We start from the raw sequence: 17,859 nt of genomic DNA, 5'->3' as shown, positions 1-17,859 counted from the left end.
CCTTAATAAAACTAAAAAAGGAAAAATAAAAACTTTTTACAAATAAAAAAAGAAAGCCGACTTCAAAAAGGATGAAATAAAATATTATACTTTTTAGGGTTCCGTATTAAGTATTTGCGTTACCAACTGATATGTTTGAAGTCGGTGCCAAGCCAAGTAGTAACAATACCAGTTAAAAATAATCAGCTTTATGTCTATAAATCCCATTACCACTGTACTAATATTATAAACGTGAAAGTAATAAAAATGGCGGTTGTCTGCCTTTTTGTTACCTTTTCATGGCTAAACAACTGAACCGCTTTTAGGCCAGGAAATAAATGCCCAAAAAAGGTATAGAGGGAAATGCAAGGAACACAATTTTTAACTTCGTAGCTTTGTTTGGACCAGTTAGGAGATGAACATATCAAAAGTCCCCGGCCATAACCCTGGTGCTGGGGGGGAGAGGGGGGTTTGAAGGTTTTCAGTTTTTCGATTATATCTCGGAAACTATGCGTCTGAGCGACTTGGCCACTTATACAAAATGAAAAGAGATTTAATTTGCTACAAGTTTTATTCAGTCAAGTTTTTCGATATCTTGTATAGTTTTTGAGATATCTGCTCTTCAAGGTTTATTTAGGGCTCTCATTTTTATCTTGATTATCTACATCGGTGAAGCTGCTAGGCCGGGTTTGGGATCGTTTTCGTATAAATCGGGGGTGCTGAATTCATTTATGGTATCAACATTGACTCCATTCCTAAGTAAAAACAAAATTTAAAAAAATGATTTTTTATAAAACTCCTATTTACGCTTAAACCGCCGAACCGATTTCGTTGAAATTTGCTACAGAGATGGATTGAGTCCCGGGACAGTACATAGGATAGTTTTTATAACCAAAATCATTTTTTAAGGGTGTGAAATGTGGGGTGGAAATTTGTATGGGGAATCAATAACCGCTGAACCTATTTAAATAATATTTGGAATGGTCTACATGTTTGATTTAGTTGATAATGATACCAAACATGACTTCAAACCTAAATTTAAACAGTATTAACCTCAGGAATTCAACTTCGGCGAAGAAGCTGAATTCCCCTCACACCAAATTTTACACCTTCAAAGTATGATTTTTGAGATAAAAACTATATTATATCCTGTCTCGGGACTTAAAACATCTATTTACCAAATTTCAACAAAATCGGTTTAGCGGTTTATGCGGGAAGAGGACTTAAAAAAAAGTTATTTGTTTAAAGTTTATATGTTTTTACTTCGGAAAGGTGTATTGTTGATACCACAAATGAATTCAGCACCCCCGATTTATACGAAAACGTTACCAAACCCGGCCTAGCAGCTTTACTGATGTAGATAATCAAGATAAAAATGAGAGCCCTAAATAAACCTTCAAGAGCAGATATCTGAAAAACTATACAAGATATCGAAAAACTTGACAGAATAAAACTTGTAACAATTTAAATCTCTTTTCATTTTGTATAAGTGGCTAAGTCGCTCAGACGCATAGTTTCCGAGATATAATCGAAAAACCGAAAAATGGAACCTTCAAACCCCCCTCTCCCCCCCAGCACCAGGGTTACGGCCAGGGACTTTTGATATGTTCATCTACTAACTAGTCCAAACAAAGCTACGAAGTTAAAAATTGTGTTCCTTGCATTTCCCTCTATACCTTCTTATTGCTTGGCCTATTTAGCTGAAATTTGGCATGAAGGTTCCTCGAATTGTTTAATATTTTGAAATGTAGTCCTCTGGATAAGGGACTGGAAATAACTCAGTCCAAATCTCACACTTGCTTTTTTTTTATACCACGTCGGTGGCAATCAAGCATACGGCCCGCCTGATGGTAAGCAGTTACCGTAGCCTATGGACGCCTGCAACACCGGAGATATTACACGCGCGTTGCCGACCCTTTAAAAACCTGTACACTCCTTTTTTGAAGAACCCCATACTGTAGCCCCTCGGGAAAACCTCGGCTGGGAGCTCATTCCACAGCCAAAGCGTACGCGGAAGGAAATTCCTCTTAAACCGCACAGTACGTGACCATTTAGGTGCTAGGGTGTGAGGATGAACACCCTGCCGATGGCGAGCGGTGCGGTGATAGAAAGCGGCCGTTGGCATCATGTCAAACAATTCTTCAGAGCACAGCCCCTTGTACAAGCGGTAGAACACGCATAAGGAGGCAGTCTCTCCTTAGACTTAAAGGTTCAATACCGCTTGTGAGTTTGGGATCGTCGACGATTCGTACAGCGCGCCTTTGGATTGAGTCGAAGGGTCCAAGCTGGCATCCAGGTGCTCCTGCCCAAAGGTGACAGCAGTACTCCATATGGGGCCTGACTTGCGATTTATATAGCAGCAGTCTTTGCCCCGGAGTAAAGTATCGCCGTGCTTTATTGAGCACACCGAGTTTTTTGGATGCCAGATCAGCCTTCCCTTCCAGGTGGCTACGGAATTGGACGTCACTGGAGATGTCGACACCGAGGATACATACCAATTTAATAAAATGCTCTTTAAGAAACAATACAATGGCAAATAAACGCATTGGATTTACACTAATGTGCCTACAAACATGGTACGGGTTGCGCCAAGAAGGTTCGACCGTGTACTCTGAGGTGTGTTCTTAGGTACCTACAGAAAGTTCGTTCATTGTTGTCGTGTAAGGCAATCCAATGTACATATTTATTTAGCCACATCCTTATCGAATCGCACCAAAATCACTATAAATGTATGGTTCAAAATTAGGTTTGGCACCGACTTCAAACATATTAGTTGGTAACGCATATATTTACGAGGGGTGATCCAAAAGTAATGATAACTGAATACTTATTGAATCGGATTAAAATAAATAGGTATGCAGTTACTGGCCATAAAGACTCCTTATTAAATAAAAAAAATAAAAATTAAAAAATATGTATCTGTCAGAGAGTTGCAGTTGTTTCTTCACGAGCAGTCGGAACAATAACGCAAAAATGGAGAAAACTGAGGTGAGAGCGGTTATTAAATACTTCTGTTTGAAAAAAATGTGTACTAAAGATATATACGCTGAATTAGTGGGCACACTGGGCGAGTCCGCTCCGCCGTATTCCACAGTGGCACGGTGGTCAAAGGAGTTTAACTTGGGAAGGACATCCACTCAAGATGAACATCGCGAAGGCCGTCCATCTGTCGCCATTACTGGAGAAAACGTCAAAAAAATTCATGATCTCGTTTTAACAGATAGAAGGATGACTATCAGGCATCTAGTTGAGCTCACAGGCATCTCGTATGGCAGCATTCAAAGAATCTTAACTGATGAACTACACATGAAAAAAGTCTCCGCTCGTTGGGTGCCTAGAATGTTAACGGCTGAACATAAGAAAATACGATGTGAGATTTCGAAGTCCAATCTTGACAAATATCAAACTGATCCCGAAATATTTTTGCGTCGGTTTGTAACCATGGACGAGTCTTGGATCCACCATTTCGATCCTGAGACCAAACAGCAATCCATGACCTGGAAGCGAGCGTCTTCCCCTACACCGAAGAAATTCAAGGTAGCAAGCTCCGCTGGTAAGGTCATGGCTTCAGTGTTTTGGGATGCTGAGGGAGTCATAATGATTGAATACCTGGAAAAGGGAACCACTATTACGGGCTCTTACTACGCTGACCAAATACGCAGATTGAGACAGGCAATCAAAGAGAAGCGGCGGGGTAAACTTCGAGCTGGCATCCTGTTTCACCAGGACAACGCACCGCCCCACAAGGCCGGCGTTGCGATGGCTACCATTCGTGATTCAGGGTTCGAATTGCTGGAACACCCCCCATATTCGCCTGACCTAGCCCCCAGCGACTTTTATCTCTTTCCACGGCTGAAGGAAGATCTTAGAGGCAACAAATTTTTGAATAATGGCGAGGTAATGGCCGCTGTGGAGGCATTTTTGGAGGGTCAAGAAAAAGATTTTTTTTTAAAAGGAATTCGTGGTCTGGAGAAACGATGGTCTAAGTGTGTAGACTTGGAAGGAGATTACGTAGAAAATAAATTATTTTATTAAACATTTTATGTATCTTTCATACTGATTATCATCACTTTTGGATCACCCCTCGTAAAATCAATAATTAAAATGAAATTGCAATAAATATAAATAACTTAAGTGCAACTACCTACAGAATGTCTTTAAATTGTTAATCCAAAATTAATGTATGACACACATATTTCCTTGACTAAACCCCTCATCTACGTTTTAAGCTGCTATCTTAATTTAAAAAAATCAAACTATCCCAATCCATCCCAATTTTGACTTAAATATACCCGACCCCTTACACTGCGTTTCAATTTAAAGTGACCATGAAATAAAACTATGAAAACGGATTATATCGCGTATATTGAATTTATAATACATCCCGACGTTTCGAACCCTTTACAGCGTTCGTGGTCAACGGGTGACTGAGGAAAAATTACAAAGTGCAAAATACCCACATACTAAAATAATGAACAATCATAGACTATAAACTTTAAGGCTGGTTGGACATGCAAAATCGGTTCATAACGCTAGTTATACACTACAATAATTTTCAAGTAAAGATATATATATATATATATATCTATTTATATATATATACGCGATAAAAACTACGCCGGCTCCAACCCTACACCACGGACCCGAGAAGATTTAATTCCCTCCTAAATTGTAGGAGGGTATCCCAATATGGGACCGGCAACAAACTCGGCGGGACACATCTTTTCAAAACATATTATACTCAGAATGTCCAACAACATTGATTATTGTCACGTCCCAAATAAAATAAGATTTTCCATGACCCATCGCTTCTGCCATACATAGGTAATGTAAATGTATATTCTCAACATCATCGAATCAACATAGACAATAAGGCGGGAGGATACATATCAATAAGACCATACAAGCACATTGAAAATGCGCTCCGGCGCTGCCCAACTCTAGCCGGTCGGTGGGAATCGTACATTAAGTGTCAATTCGATTTTTATTTTACATTACAACGTATAGTGCAAACTCAGACATTATCTCAAGAATGATCTTTCATTGAACAACACCTACTCGTGTGTTAATATTTCTCCATTATATAAACACTAGGAAATATTAGGAAACAATGCATGCCCAAGCTGGAAAACGGCGGCTGCGGTAGATTTGTTCCAATTAAAGTAGACACTAGAAAATGGCGAAAAACCAGCGTATTGCAAAAACCGTGTATGTATAAGGCAATTAATACAATAAATAGTGAAAATTACACAGTTTTCTTCTTTTAGTTCGATGCCGAAGCAGACGAGGTTGGGGTCAATGGCCCGTGAGACGAATAAAGTCGCGCGCGGCTACGGAGTAGACACTACGAGAGCGTACGTACGTAGGCCGCGAACTTGTGCTACGAATCTTGAGTCATTTGTATCGTAGCAGGTGCGCGTGTACCGAAATATATTTGGCCGGGTTATTTATACTTAGCGGATATCAGCGTAGTGCTTGCAACATTACAAGTATGTTAAGCATTTACATTTAGCACAAACTGGGTCGAATTCTGTTTCGCCAATTTATCGTCAATTTTATGTGCATCTATAATGAGACTTGTAATTCGATTAAAATAGAAACGTCGGTTAATGTCCATATCCGCCTGGTAAATGAACTCACACAGAGGGAGTTTTTTTTGTGAAAATATATGCTGAAATCCATTTACACGCTGCTGTTAGTTCAATTAAGTGTAAGGCCTGAGTGGACGCTCAAAGCGGAGCGTTCGGCGGGGCGTGCAGCGTGGCGTCGGGTTCACAAGTGATGTGAGCAGCGTGCACTAAGGCCGCTCCTATACGTTTGCATTTGTTTAACATGCACGCCGCACGCCCCGCCCCGCTGCACGCCCAACTCGAGCGTCCACTCAGGCCTTACACTAAGCCTTTTGTAAGTTTATACCGCGGTTTTATTTTGACACCGCCCAGCGCATTCAATAATTCTGGTATTTACGTGCACAGCAAATAAAAGTGCCCTTGTCACAAACGTAGAGTAGAATGGTTCGTTTGCAGTGAACTTTTTGACTTACAGTTTTTAACGCTTTTTACATGCAAGGATTTTGTTCTTTACAACTTTTCAGGCGCGATGAGTCGATGACTCGTGTTGTCTAGTCAGCTTAGGTAGACCATAGATAACTGGTGTTTGGTGAAAATGGTGTTGTTTCGTTTTTATGAAAAAATAAGTGGAAGTCTTTTTTTCATTTTTATACCGCTTATAGCCATACATTCATAAAAATAAAAATAAATTAAAAATTAAGCAGTGCATGAAATGTAATTTTATGGCGTTTTTTTTTGCCCGCCCATAACAATCGGTATATCTCTAGAACCGTAATATTAGACACTTTAAATTTCCGCAGATTGTGTATTACTAAAGCTTTTATAATAACAAGTAATAAATAATAAAAATATAATAATGTTAATAATTGGTTTTTTAGCATAACTTAAACCAAATAAAATAAAACTATGAAAACGGATTATATCGCGTATATTGAATTTAAAATACATCCCGACGTTTCGAACCCTTTACAGCGTTCGTGATCAACGGGTGACTGAGGAAAAATTACAAAGTGCAAAAATACCCACATACTAAAAATAATGAACAATCAGACTATAAACTTTAAGGCTGGTTGTACATGCAAAAACCGATTCATAAGGCTAGTTATACACTACAATTATTTTCAAGTAAAGATATATATATATATACGCAATAAAAACTATGCCGGCTCCAACCCTACACCACGGACCCGAGAAGATTTAAAGAATATTGGCCTCTGAAACAAGAGAACGCCATTCTGTCCTGTTCTGCGCCACTGCCTATGATCCTATAGCCATGGCCTCTAGATCGCTTCTGGTGGTTGATTCTGAGACCAATCTTCTCTCCTTCCTACTCTATGATCCTAGCCACGGCCTCCAGGTCGTTTTTGTTTTGAGCCTATAGCCCCAAGTCATCAGCATAATCCAATGATCTTATGTTTGCCGTTCAACTCTACACTCCCACATCACCCATCACACATAAACAATTTTCGGACGATGTATTCGAGTGCCAAGTTGATCAGCATTGGCGTAAGAGCGGCTCCTTGTTTCAGACCAGTGACTAGTTCAAATTTGGCTGTTGCTCGCAAGCTTTTTACACTCATCCTGCTTACTTCGGTGGCAACAATTATCCTTTTTAACAAGTTGTCTGGCATTTTAAAGCACTGCAAAATTAGACAGTGTCTCTCTGACATAATTATACTTTGGCAAAATCAACAAATAGAATATGGATGTTTTTGTGCCTACTTCCATTTCCTTTTCATCACCTATTTCAACAGCTATAATAACTATGAAAAAAAAAACAGGGACTTTGTCTAAAACTAATAATCACCAACAACAAAATAAAAAATTGCATTCGGGATATTTTTACTCTGCATGAGAATGCGATCTCAAAGCATCCCATAAGGTGTCTCTGATAGTAGCATCTCACCATTTTATGAGAGTTCTAGTAGCACCCTTAATAGTTCTATAGCCCTAGGTGGTATTTTGTCCATAGTTCTGCTGATTTACGCAAAAAAAATTGATACTTCGCATTATGGCACTCTAGCATCTCCGCCGTTATCAACACGCTTATTTTAGCGCTAGATTTACGAATTATATTACTTGGAATAAGTATTTTGGTTTAATTTATAATTATCCGAAATTATCCGAAATATTCAAATATTCGGATAATACAAATTGTATTATTCGAATTATCCAAATAACAAAATCGGACGGATATTGCAAACCCTAATACTGGTCATTACACACGAGGCGATATTGTGCGCGCGAGCTGTAAGCGAGCGCGCAATAAGAAAGCCGATGTGTGTAATGACCAATGCACACGCGTTTCATACGACGTTTTTCAACACACTTGCCAGAAAAAAAAAACTTTCATATTAATCAAATTTTAATAGTTAAAACAGTTAGTATTGTGTGTTTCATCTGTCATACTCGTACTGCCGGCCGGCCCTCGCTCGCCCCGGCCGCGGGCGGCGCGGCGGGCCGCGCACCGCGCAGGCGGTCGGGCGCGCCCGTGCCCGCCAGTCCGACCAATTAAAGACGGCTCCCTTTCGATGCATATTATTAGCAGTCAGTTAGCTTCTTAACTCAGTCGGATAATATAATGAAAAAGCACGAGTGGAATAATAGACTGAAAGAGCACGCGTGTTTAATATCTAGGATTATGAGCCAAAAATCGGTGGAATAAAAACGTCGTTTTGAGCAAGTGTGTTGAAAATTTATTTTCACCTCAGCAGCTCGAACAAGCCTACTTTCGTCACTCCCTGGAGTGAGGAAAGTGCGACTTTCCTCACTCCAGGGAGTGAAACAATGTAGCTTTTTAATTTAGTGAAGGCCATGAACTTCATACTTTTATTACATTTTTTTTATGGTACGGTACGGTACGGTACGGTACGGTGCGGTACGGTCCGGTCCGGTACGGTCCGGTCCGGTCCGGTCTCGTATCTATCTTATCGTACATATTATAATACTTTTTTTTCTGTTTATTCTGTGTAATTCGAAATACATTTTAACCTTTAATATGTTCTCACTACTGAGGTGAAAAATTATGTGTGCAACACGAGAGCAAAGTTATTTTACATCTCGTGTTTTTGAGTCCCTCGCTACGCTCAAGATTCTACCTTAGAATCACTCGCTTCGCTCGTGATTAAATTATAGAATCTTTCGCTTTCTCGGGACTCGAAATAAACACTCGCAAGAAAAACCAACTTTCCTCTCTTGTTACACAAATAACTAGTGTCTACCTCGAACATTTATATAAACTAATGTCGGGTACTTTAGTGTTGTTCAAAAACTTAATCTGCTTTGATAAATTTAATTGCTCAAATAATTTGTAAATTGTTTTTGTATAAGTGGCGTAAGTACCTTTTTTGAACCCTTTCGAGCAAGAGTCTATGTCGTGAGGTGTCCAAACTGTTGCACTTGTTTCTAATACACTCCAAACGAGAGCCGAATATAGAACGCGCAGAGCCATGGGCAAAAATGGCTGAGAATTACGCAGTACGAATCCCGGTTTTTGAGTGGCCCTCTTAGCGACATTTATCGCATGTTCGCGGAACGTTAATTGTTGGTCAAACAATACCCCCAGGTCTCTCACTGAGCTTACGCGTATAATAGCGCTATCGCTTAAACTGCTTAAAGTAGGTATATTGGCATATAATTGGCTAAGAAGAATGCAACGAGAATATTGACCAGGTTCGATTCCCGGTTATGTATAAGAGTTTAAAAAAGTTTGAATGTCATTATTATTAAATCTAAAATCGACGCCATGGTTCCTAAGAACAGATTTCGCTATCTCTCATATTTTCTGACTTCTCCATACTGACCCATTTGGATTGATCACCCTGTATACACGACACAGACGTAAATAGATTATTCTAACATTAATTTCGTTTTTGCATGTTCGTCGCTATTATGTAATGTATATGTAAATAAACGTTTTTTGTTTATTAAATATATGCTTGGCATCTTAAAACAATGGTTTTAATGTAAAATTTACATTTTGTTTTATTGTGGTGCAAGCGCAACGTCGCGTTTGCCAGATAATCGCTTGGCTATTTGTGTACTACTAGTCTAACTGATGGACACCCGACCCTACTCCATATTTTATACAATACTATTTATATTGTTTTTATTAGTATTGAACTCTAACAAAATTTTACTGGTAAAAGGTGGGAAAAAAATTCCTACTAGTTACAACCGGTAACAACTTGGTGGTAACTAGGGGGAAATAACCCGGGGTATCGCGGTGTAATGCATGACCCGTAGCAAGCGGAATAGGTTGGAGGAGTGCGTACAGAGCAAGGTCGACATTTAGATAATGTGATTTACAAAATATTATATCCGCATGCATCTTCTCATAATAAAAATTAATAATTTTGGTTTGCTGGTGCAAGCGGAGGTGGCCGAGTGGATCTGGCGTCCGACTTTCAATCCGAAGGTCGCGGGTTCAAATCCTGGCTCGTACCGATGAGTTTTTTGGAACTTATGTACGCAACATCATTTGATATTTACCACTAGCTTTTCGGTGAAGGAAAACATCGTGAGGAAACCTACATGCATCCGCAAAGAAATTTAAAGGTGTAGACATGTAGTGTATCTAAAGTCCCCAACCCTCATTGGGCCAGCGTGGCCGTGGGGGCTATAGCCCAAACCTTCTCGCGCTTGAGAGGAGGCCTGTGCCTATACTATTGTTTTATTTTGAAATCGGCAATTTTCCACTGGACAGTCAGTATTACATCTTTATCTTATTATCTCATTAATCTTATCTTATTTTACTGACAAATCATGTAATTTGCAGCGCGAATGGTTTTTTGAGAGATCGAATCCCTTAAAATAGTTATGTTATAATATATATATGAATTGTTATATAATGACCAATCAAATCAAAATCATGTTATAAAATGCAAATGCGAGTGAGTTGGGAAGCGAGTTATAAGGGTTTTTCATCTTGAACTTCGTCATTTCTGGATTGATCAAGATCATGTTGAAGTAATAGTTGTATATTTGAGGATCCGAAAGGCTCTCCATAATATGAATCCTGTGTCAAAATGGTAAAAACGGCTGCCATCTTGAATTTCTGAATTTGTGTTCTGATCATGATGGAATTTGATAAATGAGGATCCGAAAGACCCTTTATTATGAAATCGTAGTCAAAATTGTAAAAAGCGGCCGCCATCTTAAAAGTATTCATTTTTGTTTTGATCATGTTAAAAATTGATATCTGAGCATTCGGAAGGCTGTCATCTTGAATTCCTTGTATAATGTCGAAAATTAGTATCTCAAGATCCGAAAGGCCCTCAATATTAATCCGTTGTCAGAATTGTAAATAAAATATTCTAAAACAATAGGTTTGGGTCTTGGTTGAATGTGTACTTTTGTACTGTCGCAATGATACTAGAATGATATACTGGATAAAATGAATAAGAATACTAGGAAAATGCATTTGATAACTATATAACAACTAGCTTCGGTTGCTCTACCTAGAAAAAAGGCGATTTTAGAAAATGAGCAATTAAAATATATCTTGCAGTTCGGAATAACATGACATCGATTTTTCAGAAATGGAGTACGAGTATGAGGAAGAGGAACCGAACGCGGCTGACAAGGAGCTGCGGCCGGTGGTGCGGCGCACGGCCAAGCACATAGCCGCCGGGGAGGAGCGCCCGAGAATCAACTCCAGCCAGCAGACTACACCTACTGAAGGTATTTATTGACTCGTACAGAAGCTTTACTTCTATAGCACTAGCTTTGCGGTGAAGGAAAAAATCGCGAAAAAACCTGTATACATTCGCGAAAAAAATCAAAAGTGTGAAATGCCCAACCTGCATTGGACCTCAGGACCTCATATCTCAGGAGTAATCAATTTCATAATTAAAGTTCCATTTCGACCCATATAACTTGTATGAAATGTTAAATAAAATAAAATAAAAGTTGTCAATTTTTACCACCTTATGCCCTGCGATCGTTTTACTTACCCCCACCATGTACTTCGCACGGTGCCAATAGGTCTTTACCCTTCAGTACACCTGCATGAAATAAGATCTTTTTCGAGCAAGTGTGATGAACTGATGAAAAATATTTTTCCCCTCACTAGCTCGGAAAGCCGTCTGTTATCCTTTAAAACAAGCGGGGAAAAACGCATTTTATCCACTAGTGGGGAAAGTAATTTGACCTTGGATGGAGCGTGTTTAAGTAGCTTGACAGATAACAAAACGTAAAACGCTCATAATAATGGTTCGTTCGATATTAATTATCATTAAATAAATGGTTTGAGAATCTAATAAAAAATACCAAATTTAGCTTTATTTAATAATTTTAAGTCATAAACCTTAAAATTCCATAAGAACGTTAGATTTTTTATAATGATGTTAAATATAATTCTGAACGCACAAGTTGAGTCGATGCAATTTCAAAACGCATCGTTGACATTTCATACGTCAGAACAGAAATGTCAACATTGTCAACAAAATTTTTACTGTTATTCTCACCGACTCACGTAAAAATCAGAATTTCTAGTGTTTTCTGTTATAATATCGTAAAAAAAATAGTAATTCCAGTGATGAAGATGATCTAACGCCTGAGGATGTTGCACTTTCCTCGCTATAGTGAGGGGAAAAGTTTTGTGTTACACACGAGTGCAAATGTATTTTACTTCTCGTGTGTTAAAACACTCGCTACGCTCAGGATTCTATTTTAGAACCACTCGCTTCGCTCGTGGTTCAACTATAGAATCCTTTCGCTTGCTCATGTTTCAATTCCACACTCGCGGGTAAAATACAACTTTGCACCCTTGTATAACAAATAACTATTTCCCCTCACTAGCTCGAAAAGTTGTCTTTTATCCTTTAAAACAAGCTGGGAAAAACGCATTTTATCCACTAGTGGGGAAAGTAATTTGACCTTGGATGGAGCGTGTTTAAGTAGCTTGACAGATAACAAAACGTAAAACGCTCATAATAATGATTCGTTTGATATTAATTATCATTAAACAAATGGTTTGAGAATCTAATAAAAAATACCAAATTTAGCTTTATTTAATGATTTTATGTCATAAACCTTAAAGTTCCATAAGAAACGTTTGTTTTTTAATAATGATGTTAAATATAATTCTGAACGCACAAGTTGAGTCGATGCAATTTCAAAACGCATCATTGACATTTCATACGTCAGAAATGTCAACATTGTCAACAAAATTTTTACTTAAAAACTTCTCACGTAAAAATACAGAATTTCCAGAGTTTTTTGTTATAATATCGTAAAAAAATTAGTGATTTCAGTGATGAATATGATCTAACGCCTGTGGATGTTGCACTTTCCTCGCTATAGTGAGGTGAAAAGTTTTGTGTTACACACGGGTGCAAATGTATTTTACTTCTCGTGTGTTGAAACTGGTGGTGGTTCAAGTACAGAATCCTTTCGCTTGCTCGTGTTTCAATTCTACACTCGCGGGTAAAATACAACTTTGCACCCTTGTATAACAAATAACTATTTTATCACACTTGCTCGGTAAGCGTGCTTTTTAGTTTTTACCCATGTGCAGCGGGAGGTAAAGTCAATTTTACTATAAGTTATAGCTTTTTAGGGTTCCGTACCTCAAAACGAAAAAAACGGAACCCTTATAGGATCACTCGTGCGTCTGTCTGTCTGTCTGTCCGTCTGTCACTGCCTATTTTCTTTGAAACTACTGGACCAATTACGTTGAAATTTGGTACACATATGTAAGTGTGTGACCCAAAGAACGTAAACAAATGAATTTTAAATATGGGACCACTTTTAGGGGAACAAATGAGAAAATTGAAAAATAAAGTTTTCAAACTATATCGTGCAAACTGAAAAAGCTCGTTGTGAGAATCTCAAACACATATTTTCTGTAATTTTAAAATAAATAGTTTAGAAGTTTTTTTATGAAAATAGCCATAAAATTACCCCACCATTTATTAATTCATTAACCATCTTCCCGGTTTCCGATAAAGCTGAAAATTTGCATACCTACGCATGTAAGTCGGGTGACAATGCAATATTATATTATGGTACCATCGAGCTGATCTGATGATGAAGACAGGAGGTGGTCATAGATACTACTCTGTGATAAAACAATGCAACCTAATTGTGTTTGGGGTTTTTAGAATTGTCTCGATGAGTATTAGTTGCTTGTGGAAAAAATTACGGTCAGCGATAAAAGCTTGTACCAAAGATGAAATTTTTCTCAAAAACTTATTTAAAAACAGTTCACTCACGTTTCACATAATAAATACATTGTTAAAAATTGTGTAATGAAACGCGAGTTCGACCCGCACTGGCCGGTTTTTTTTATTATGTCACTAACTCATACGAACCATGTAGGTTCTAAGTAAAATTCTTGTCAAGGTATAAAATGAGTTTCATTTTCAAAATACTTTAAAGTTCATTATTTAATTGTCTTGTTTATGTTTGAAAATATTTAATTTGGTTAATTTAACAGGTGTTTAAAATATTTTTACACAATTTTCAATCGTGGCTGAATGCCGGATGTGCCTTCGATGTCTAACCTGTCAACAAATGACAATATGGCGGACAAATGTTTAAAATGTCACCGTATTTAAGAATTATTTTGCTTAAAATTTAGTTTTTTCTTCGCAAGTGTGATGAAGAACATTGTGTGTAACTCCGGGAGTAAGAATATTGCAAACTCGAGTCTTTAATGCACTCCAGCCTGTGGCTGTCGTGCATCTAAAGACCTCGTCTACAAAATTTCACTTACCCCCCGTTGCACAATGTATGTACTATTACGTAGGTATTCTTTATTCCAGTAGTAGGTAACTTTAAATGGAATGAAATAAGGTCGGGCCGGCTCGAGGTCTAGCAGGCTAGATTTAACTCTGCACCCTAGTTAATACATTGGCACAGACTTGATTTAAACATGCGACTAACAGTTTGGTTTCATCTAGGTAATTTTGCTTTCACATTACCTCAAGTCAGCAAATCTAAACAAGGCAAAACAGTGCGCAGAATGGTTTTTGCTCACCGTACGTTGCTGTTGTACATATTGTTAAAGGAGAAAACACCATCATCATATGCGAATGGTTAGAAAATGTAACAGGAAAATAAGCTACTAGAAAATAAAATTAATGGGAAAATATGCGAATGGGCAGAAATGCTTTCGGGAAAGGAAGGTATTGAGAAAAAATAAAATGGTAAAAATTGCGGATGGCAAAAAACGCGATCTGGAAAAAACGATTTCCGGAAGAGAGAGTACACGCTCCTATTATGATATGACTAATATAATATGTCATTCACCGTAGAATTTGACAGATAGAGAGTTTGACGTTACCGTATTTAAGGTTAATAAGGTCTACTGTTCTTAAAATTTTGTATGAAATTACAAGCAAATATCAGCCTTCGTGAATTAAATATTGTAGCCTATTGCCTTGTCTGCTATTTTATAGACTATGAACTAAGTACTAGAAATAAAGTAGAATTTTACTAATGCTGTAATTATGTAATGCGACATGCTAAAGACAACCTAAAAAATTTGGGGCGATAGAATAAAAGTTTCAGTTTAAAAGAAGTCAGAGAATAGCTGTTTTCAAACAATGTATACGCCAATTTCATTCATTCTACAACGAAAGCAAACGTTCGCAATTTTTCGATTTGATTTTCAAAATGGAAATAGTACTGCAAAATTTGTTACCTACGCCTGCGAATTGTAATAAGTAGACGGCCGGATCCGTTAACGAGGTTACGTTGATTGAAAGTCGCCCCCACGCCTGAACCCCGTCTGCTAAGGCTGCGTTCTGACCAAAGCTGTGCGAGGTAGCTGAGCGTTGCGAGGATGTGTAACGAGGCTGTGTAGCGGGCTCTTTTCAAATAAACAATCGGGGTGCGGTGAGGCGGGATCGGAGCTTTTATGGTGACGTTCGGATTCAGACCGCAGAATATGCGAAATATGAATTTTGATGCTCCCTTCACTAATATCGCGCTGCAATACTGCTGCCGTCGACTGCCACAGTAGTGCAGCTGCAGTCGAAATGCGAACGTCACCTTTAATGTTTTTCGCTCGCGTCCTTTCCTCGCAACACATTCCTCGCTCAGACCTTTCACTTGTTTTGTATGTACAAAAACCTCGCCCCGCTGAGCTGTTTCCACTAGAGCTGCGCTGAGCGGCGATAGGAAAATGAAGCGTTTCTATTGGTTCATGAAAAACACATCCCTCGCTACGCATCCTCACACAGCTTTGGTCAAAACGCAGCCTAGCCCCATGTCATGTATTGGTGACATTTCATTTCAACCATATGAAGAATAACCTAGAATTTGAAATCCGTATGAAAACGAACACACATACTTTGTAGTACATATTTTGTAGTAGCTGGACTCGTTTAGTCAGTCAGGTGTACAGATAGTGACTACCCAGAGTTGGGCGTTATCCAGATAATTTCTTATCTAGATAATTATTTCAAATAAAATCATTTCAAATAAATTTATTCGAAGATAAATTCAATCACAAATAGTGCGTTGACAACTTTTTTATTTAGATCAATTATCTAGATGAAGGTAAGCTTTTAATAATATAATAATAAAATTATAGAATGTCACGTCGGGTCAAACCGCCACACTGACACTGTACTACTGATATTCATTTTTTATTTAAAATCCCAACTAATTTATCTAGATAAAAATGTAACTGATCTAGATAAATTCTAACAAATGGCGGATTATTTAGTTATTTCAAATAAAAGATGATTTAGTTATTTTCCCGGTTATTCGTAAATAGATAATTTTTGCCCAACTCTGTGACCACCCTTCCACCCTCCTTCATAGAAGTTTGTTTGCGGGGCGGGGGTAAACTATCTCTGCAGCTAACTTGTACATTCCTGCACGTTATTAATTATTGAATGGTCTGAAGCATTTTGCGGACGTGCTTGCTGAAAACATAGCTCCATCGTTGTTTTTGTTGTATATGTTACTTTGACAAAGGTGGAGAAATCTATTTTGTGATCTACGGATTCCGTTCTGTGTTCCGTTAATTATATCGGGATATTCGAGATACACAATCTTTGTGCCGAACCGAAGCGTAATTAGTTAGTAGTTGATTCGTCGGTCCCGACTGAAGTGTCTAAAGCCAAAGCTCTCCTTTATAAACACTTAGAGCAAATGAAGTTGTACGGTCGTAGACGGCTCCACGGCACGTTAACTAGCACCTTGTTGGAACTCGCTGAAATTCGAGTATTGTTTTCAAGTTAGTTATAACTATAACCTTATATACAGCTAACGTTAGCATTGAATGATATGTTTCCAGGGAAATGAAAAAGTAATAATTACCCATCATAAGATAGTACGCTTGGATCTCTGAGATAGGGGCAGTATGGTTTAATCAATCGGCAGGTAGAATCGGGGCTGAGCTTAGAATAACGAAGTATAGAAGCTTAAAATTTCTCTGAAATACGTAAGCCCAGATTTCAGCCGGTTGATGTAAATTGAATATAATACGTGCTGCTCCGCGGGTGTCAGTGTCAGTATAACGCTGCGTCTTAAGGGGCCCACTGACTATCAGTCCGCCGGACGATATCGGCCTGTCAGTTGTTCGGAACTGTCAAATTTTTGTTCTAACTGACAGGCCGATATCGTCCGGCGGACTGATATAGTCAGTGGACCCCTTTACGTAGGCGATCACTCGCGAACGCGACGCGAAGCGGCGCGGCGGGCCCAAGGCGTTCGCGTTCGCAACGAGATCGTCCACGTAGGACACTTCTATAGATATCAATACTAGATTGTTAAGCAAGGGTTGAATAAGGCACCAAAGAGGATATAATAAGATAGAGCGGTACTGTCATAGTAGATTTTGTAACCACAGTAAATTCACTGCTATCTATCGACACACCTTAAAACTAAAAATTAAGATTTATAAAAATATGATAAAATGTATTTAAATATGGATAAATGTTTTTTTATTTATTTGCATTAATTATTTTTATGATTTCGACCCATGTTCTTTCACTGATATGCGTTTAAATTGTTAAATAACAAAGGAAACCGTCAACGCCATCTATACGACAGTAGGCCAAAGCTAGTAGCGCCCTCTGATCGATAATCAAATTTTCTTGATTTTCGAGGCACGTTTTTTCCTTAGACTGTATCCATCTATTTAGGAGTTATATCTATCTTTGATGGCACCCATTTCTATCGAGGTAGTTTGGCGCTCGAACGCAGTGAGAGCGCCTATAGTCCGAGACGGAAATGGTGCCTTTCACCCGAGTTAAACACTCTACTTTTCATATCGAATGCGAGGAAATTAAACAAGAAAAGGGAAGTTAGCAAAATCAGTAATTAAAGTACCTAATAAACCTACGGCCAT

At 38.4% G+C, this 17,859-nt stretch overlaps 1 protein-coding gene across 1 annotated transcript in view; it reads left to right on the top strand.

Moving 5' to 3' along the window:
- The window catches only part of LOC134754473 (uncharacterized), a 123,541-nt gene that overhangs the window by 43,571 nt on the left and 62,111 nt on the right, over positions 1 to 17,859 (top strand). The window contains exon 2 of the mRNA XM_063690807.1: positions 11,088 to 11,231. Coding sequence (XP_063546877.1) covers positions 11,088 to 11,231 — 144 coding nt within the window. The remainder of the gene's footprint in view (positions 1 to 11,087; positions 11,232 to 17,859) is intronic.

Source organism: Cydia strobilella, chromosome Z (genome assembly GCF_947568885.1).
Source record: "Cydia strobilella chromosome Z, ilCydStro3.1, whole genome shotgun sequence".
Lineage (NCBI taxonomy): Eukaryota > Metazoa > Arthropoda > Insecta > Lepidoptera > Tortricidae > Cydia > Cydia strobilella.
The sequence above is the reverse complement of the archived record's forward strand: the minus strand, read 5'-3'. Positions and strand labels throughout refer to the sequence as shown.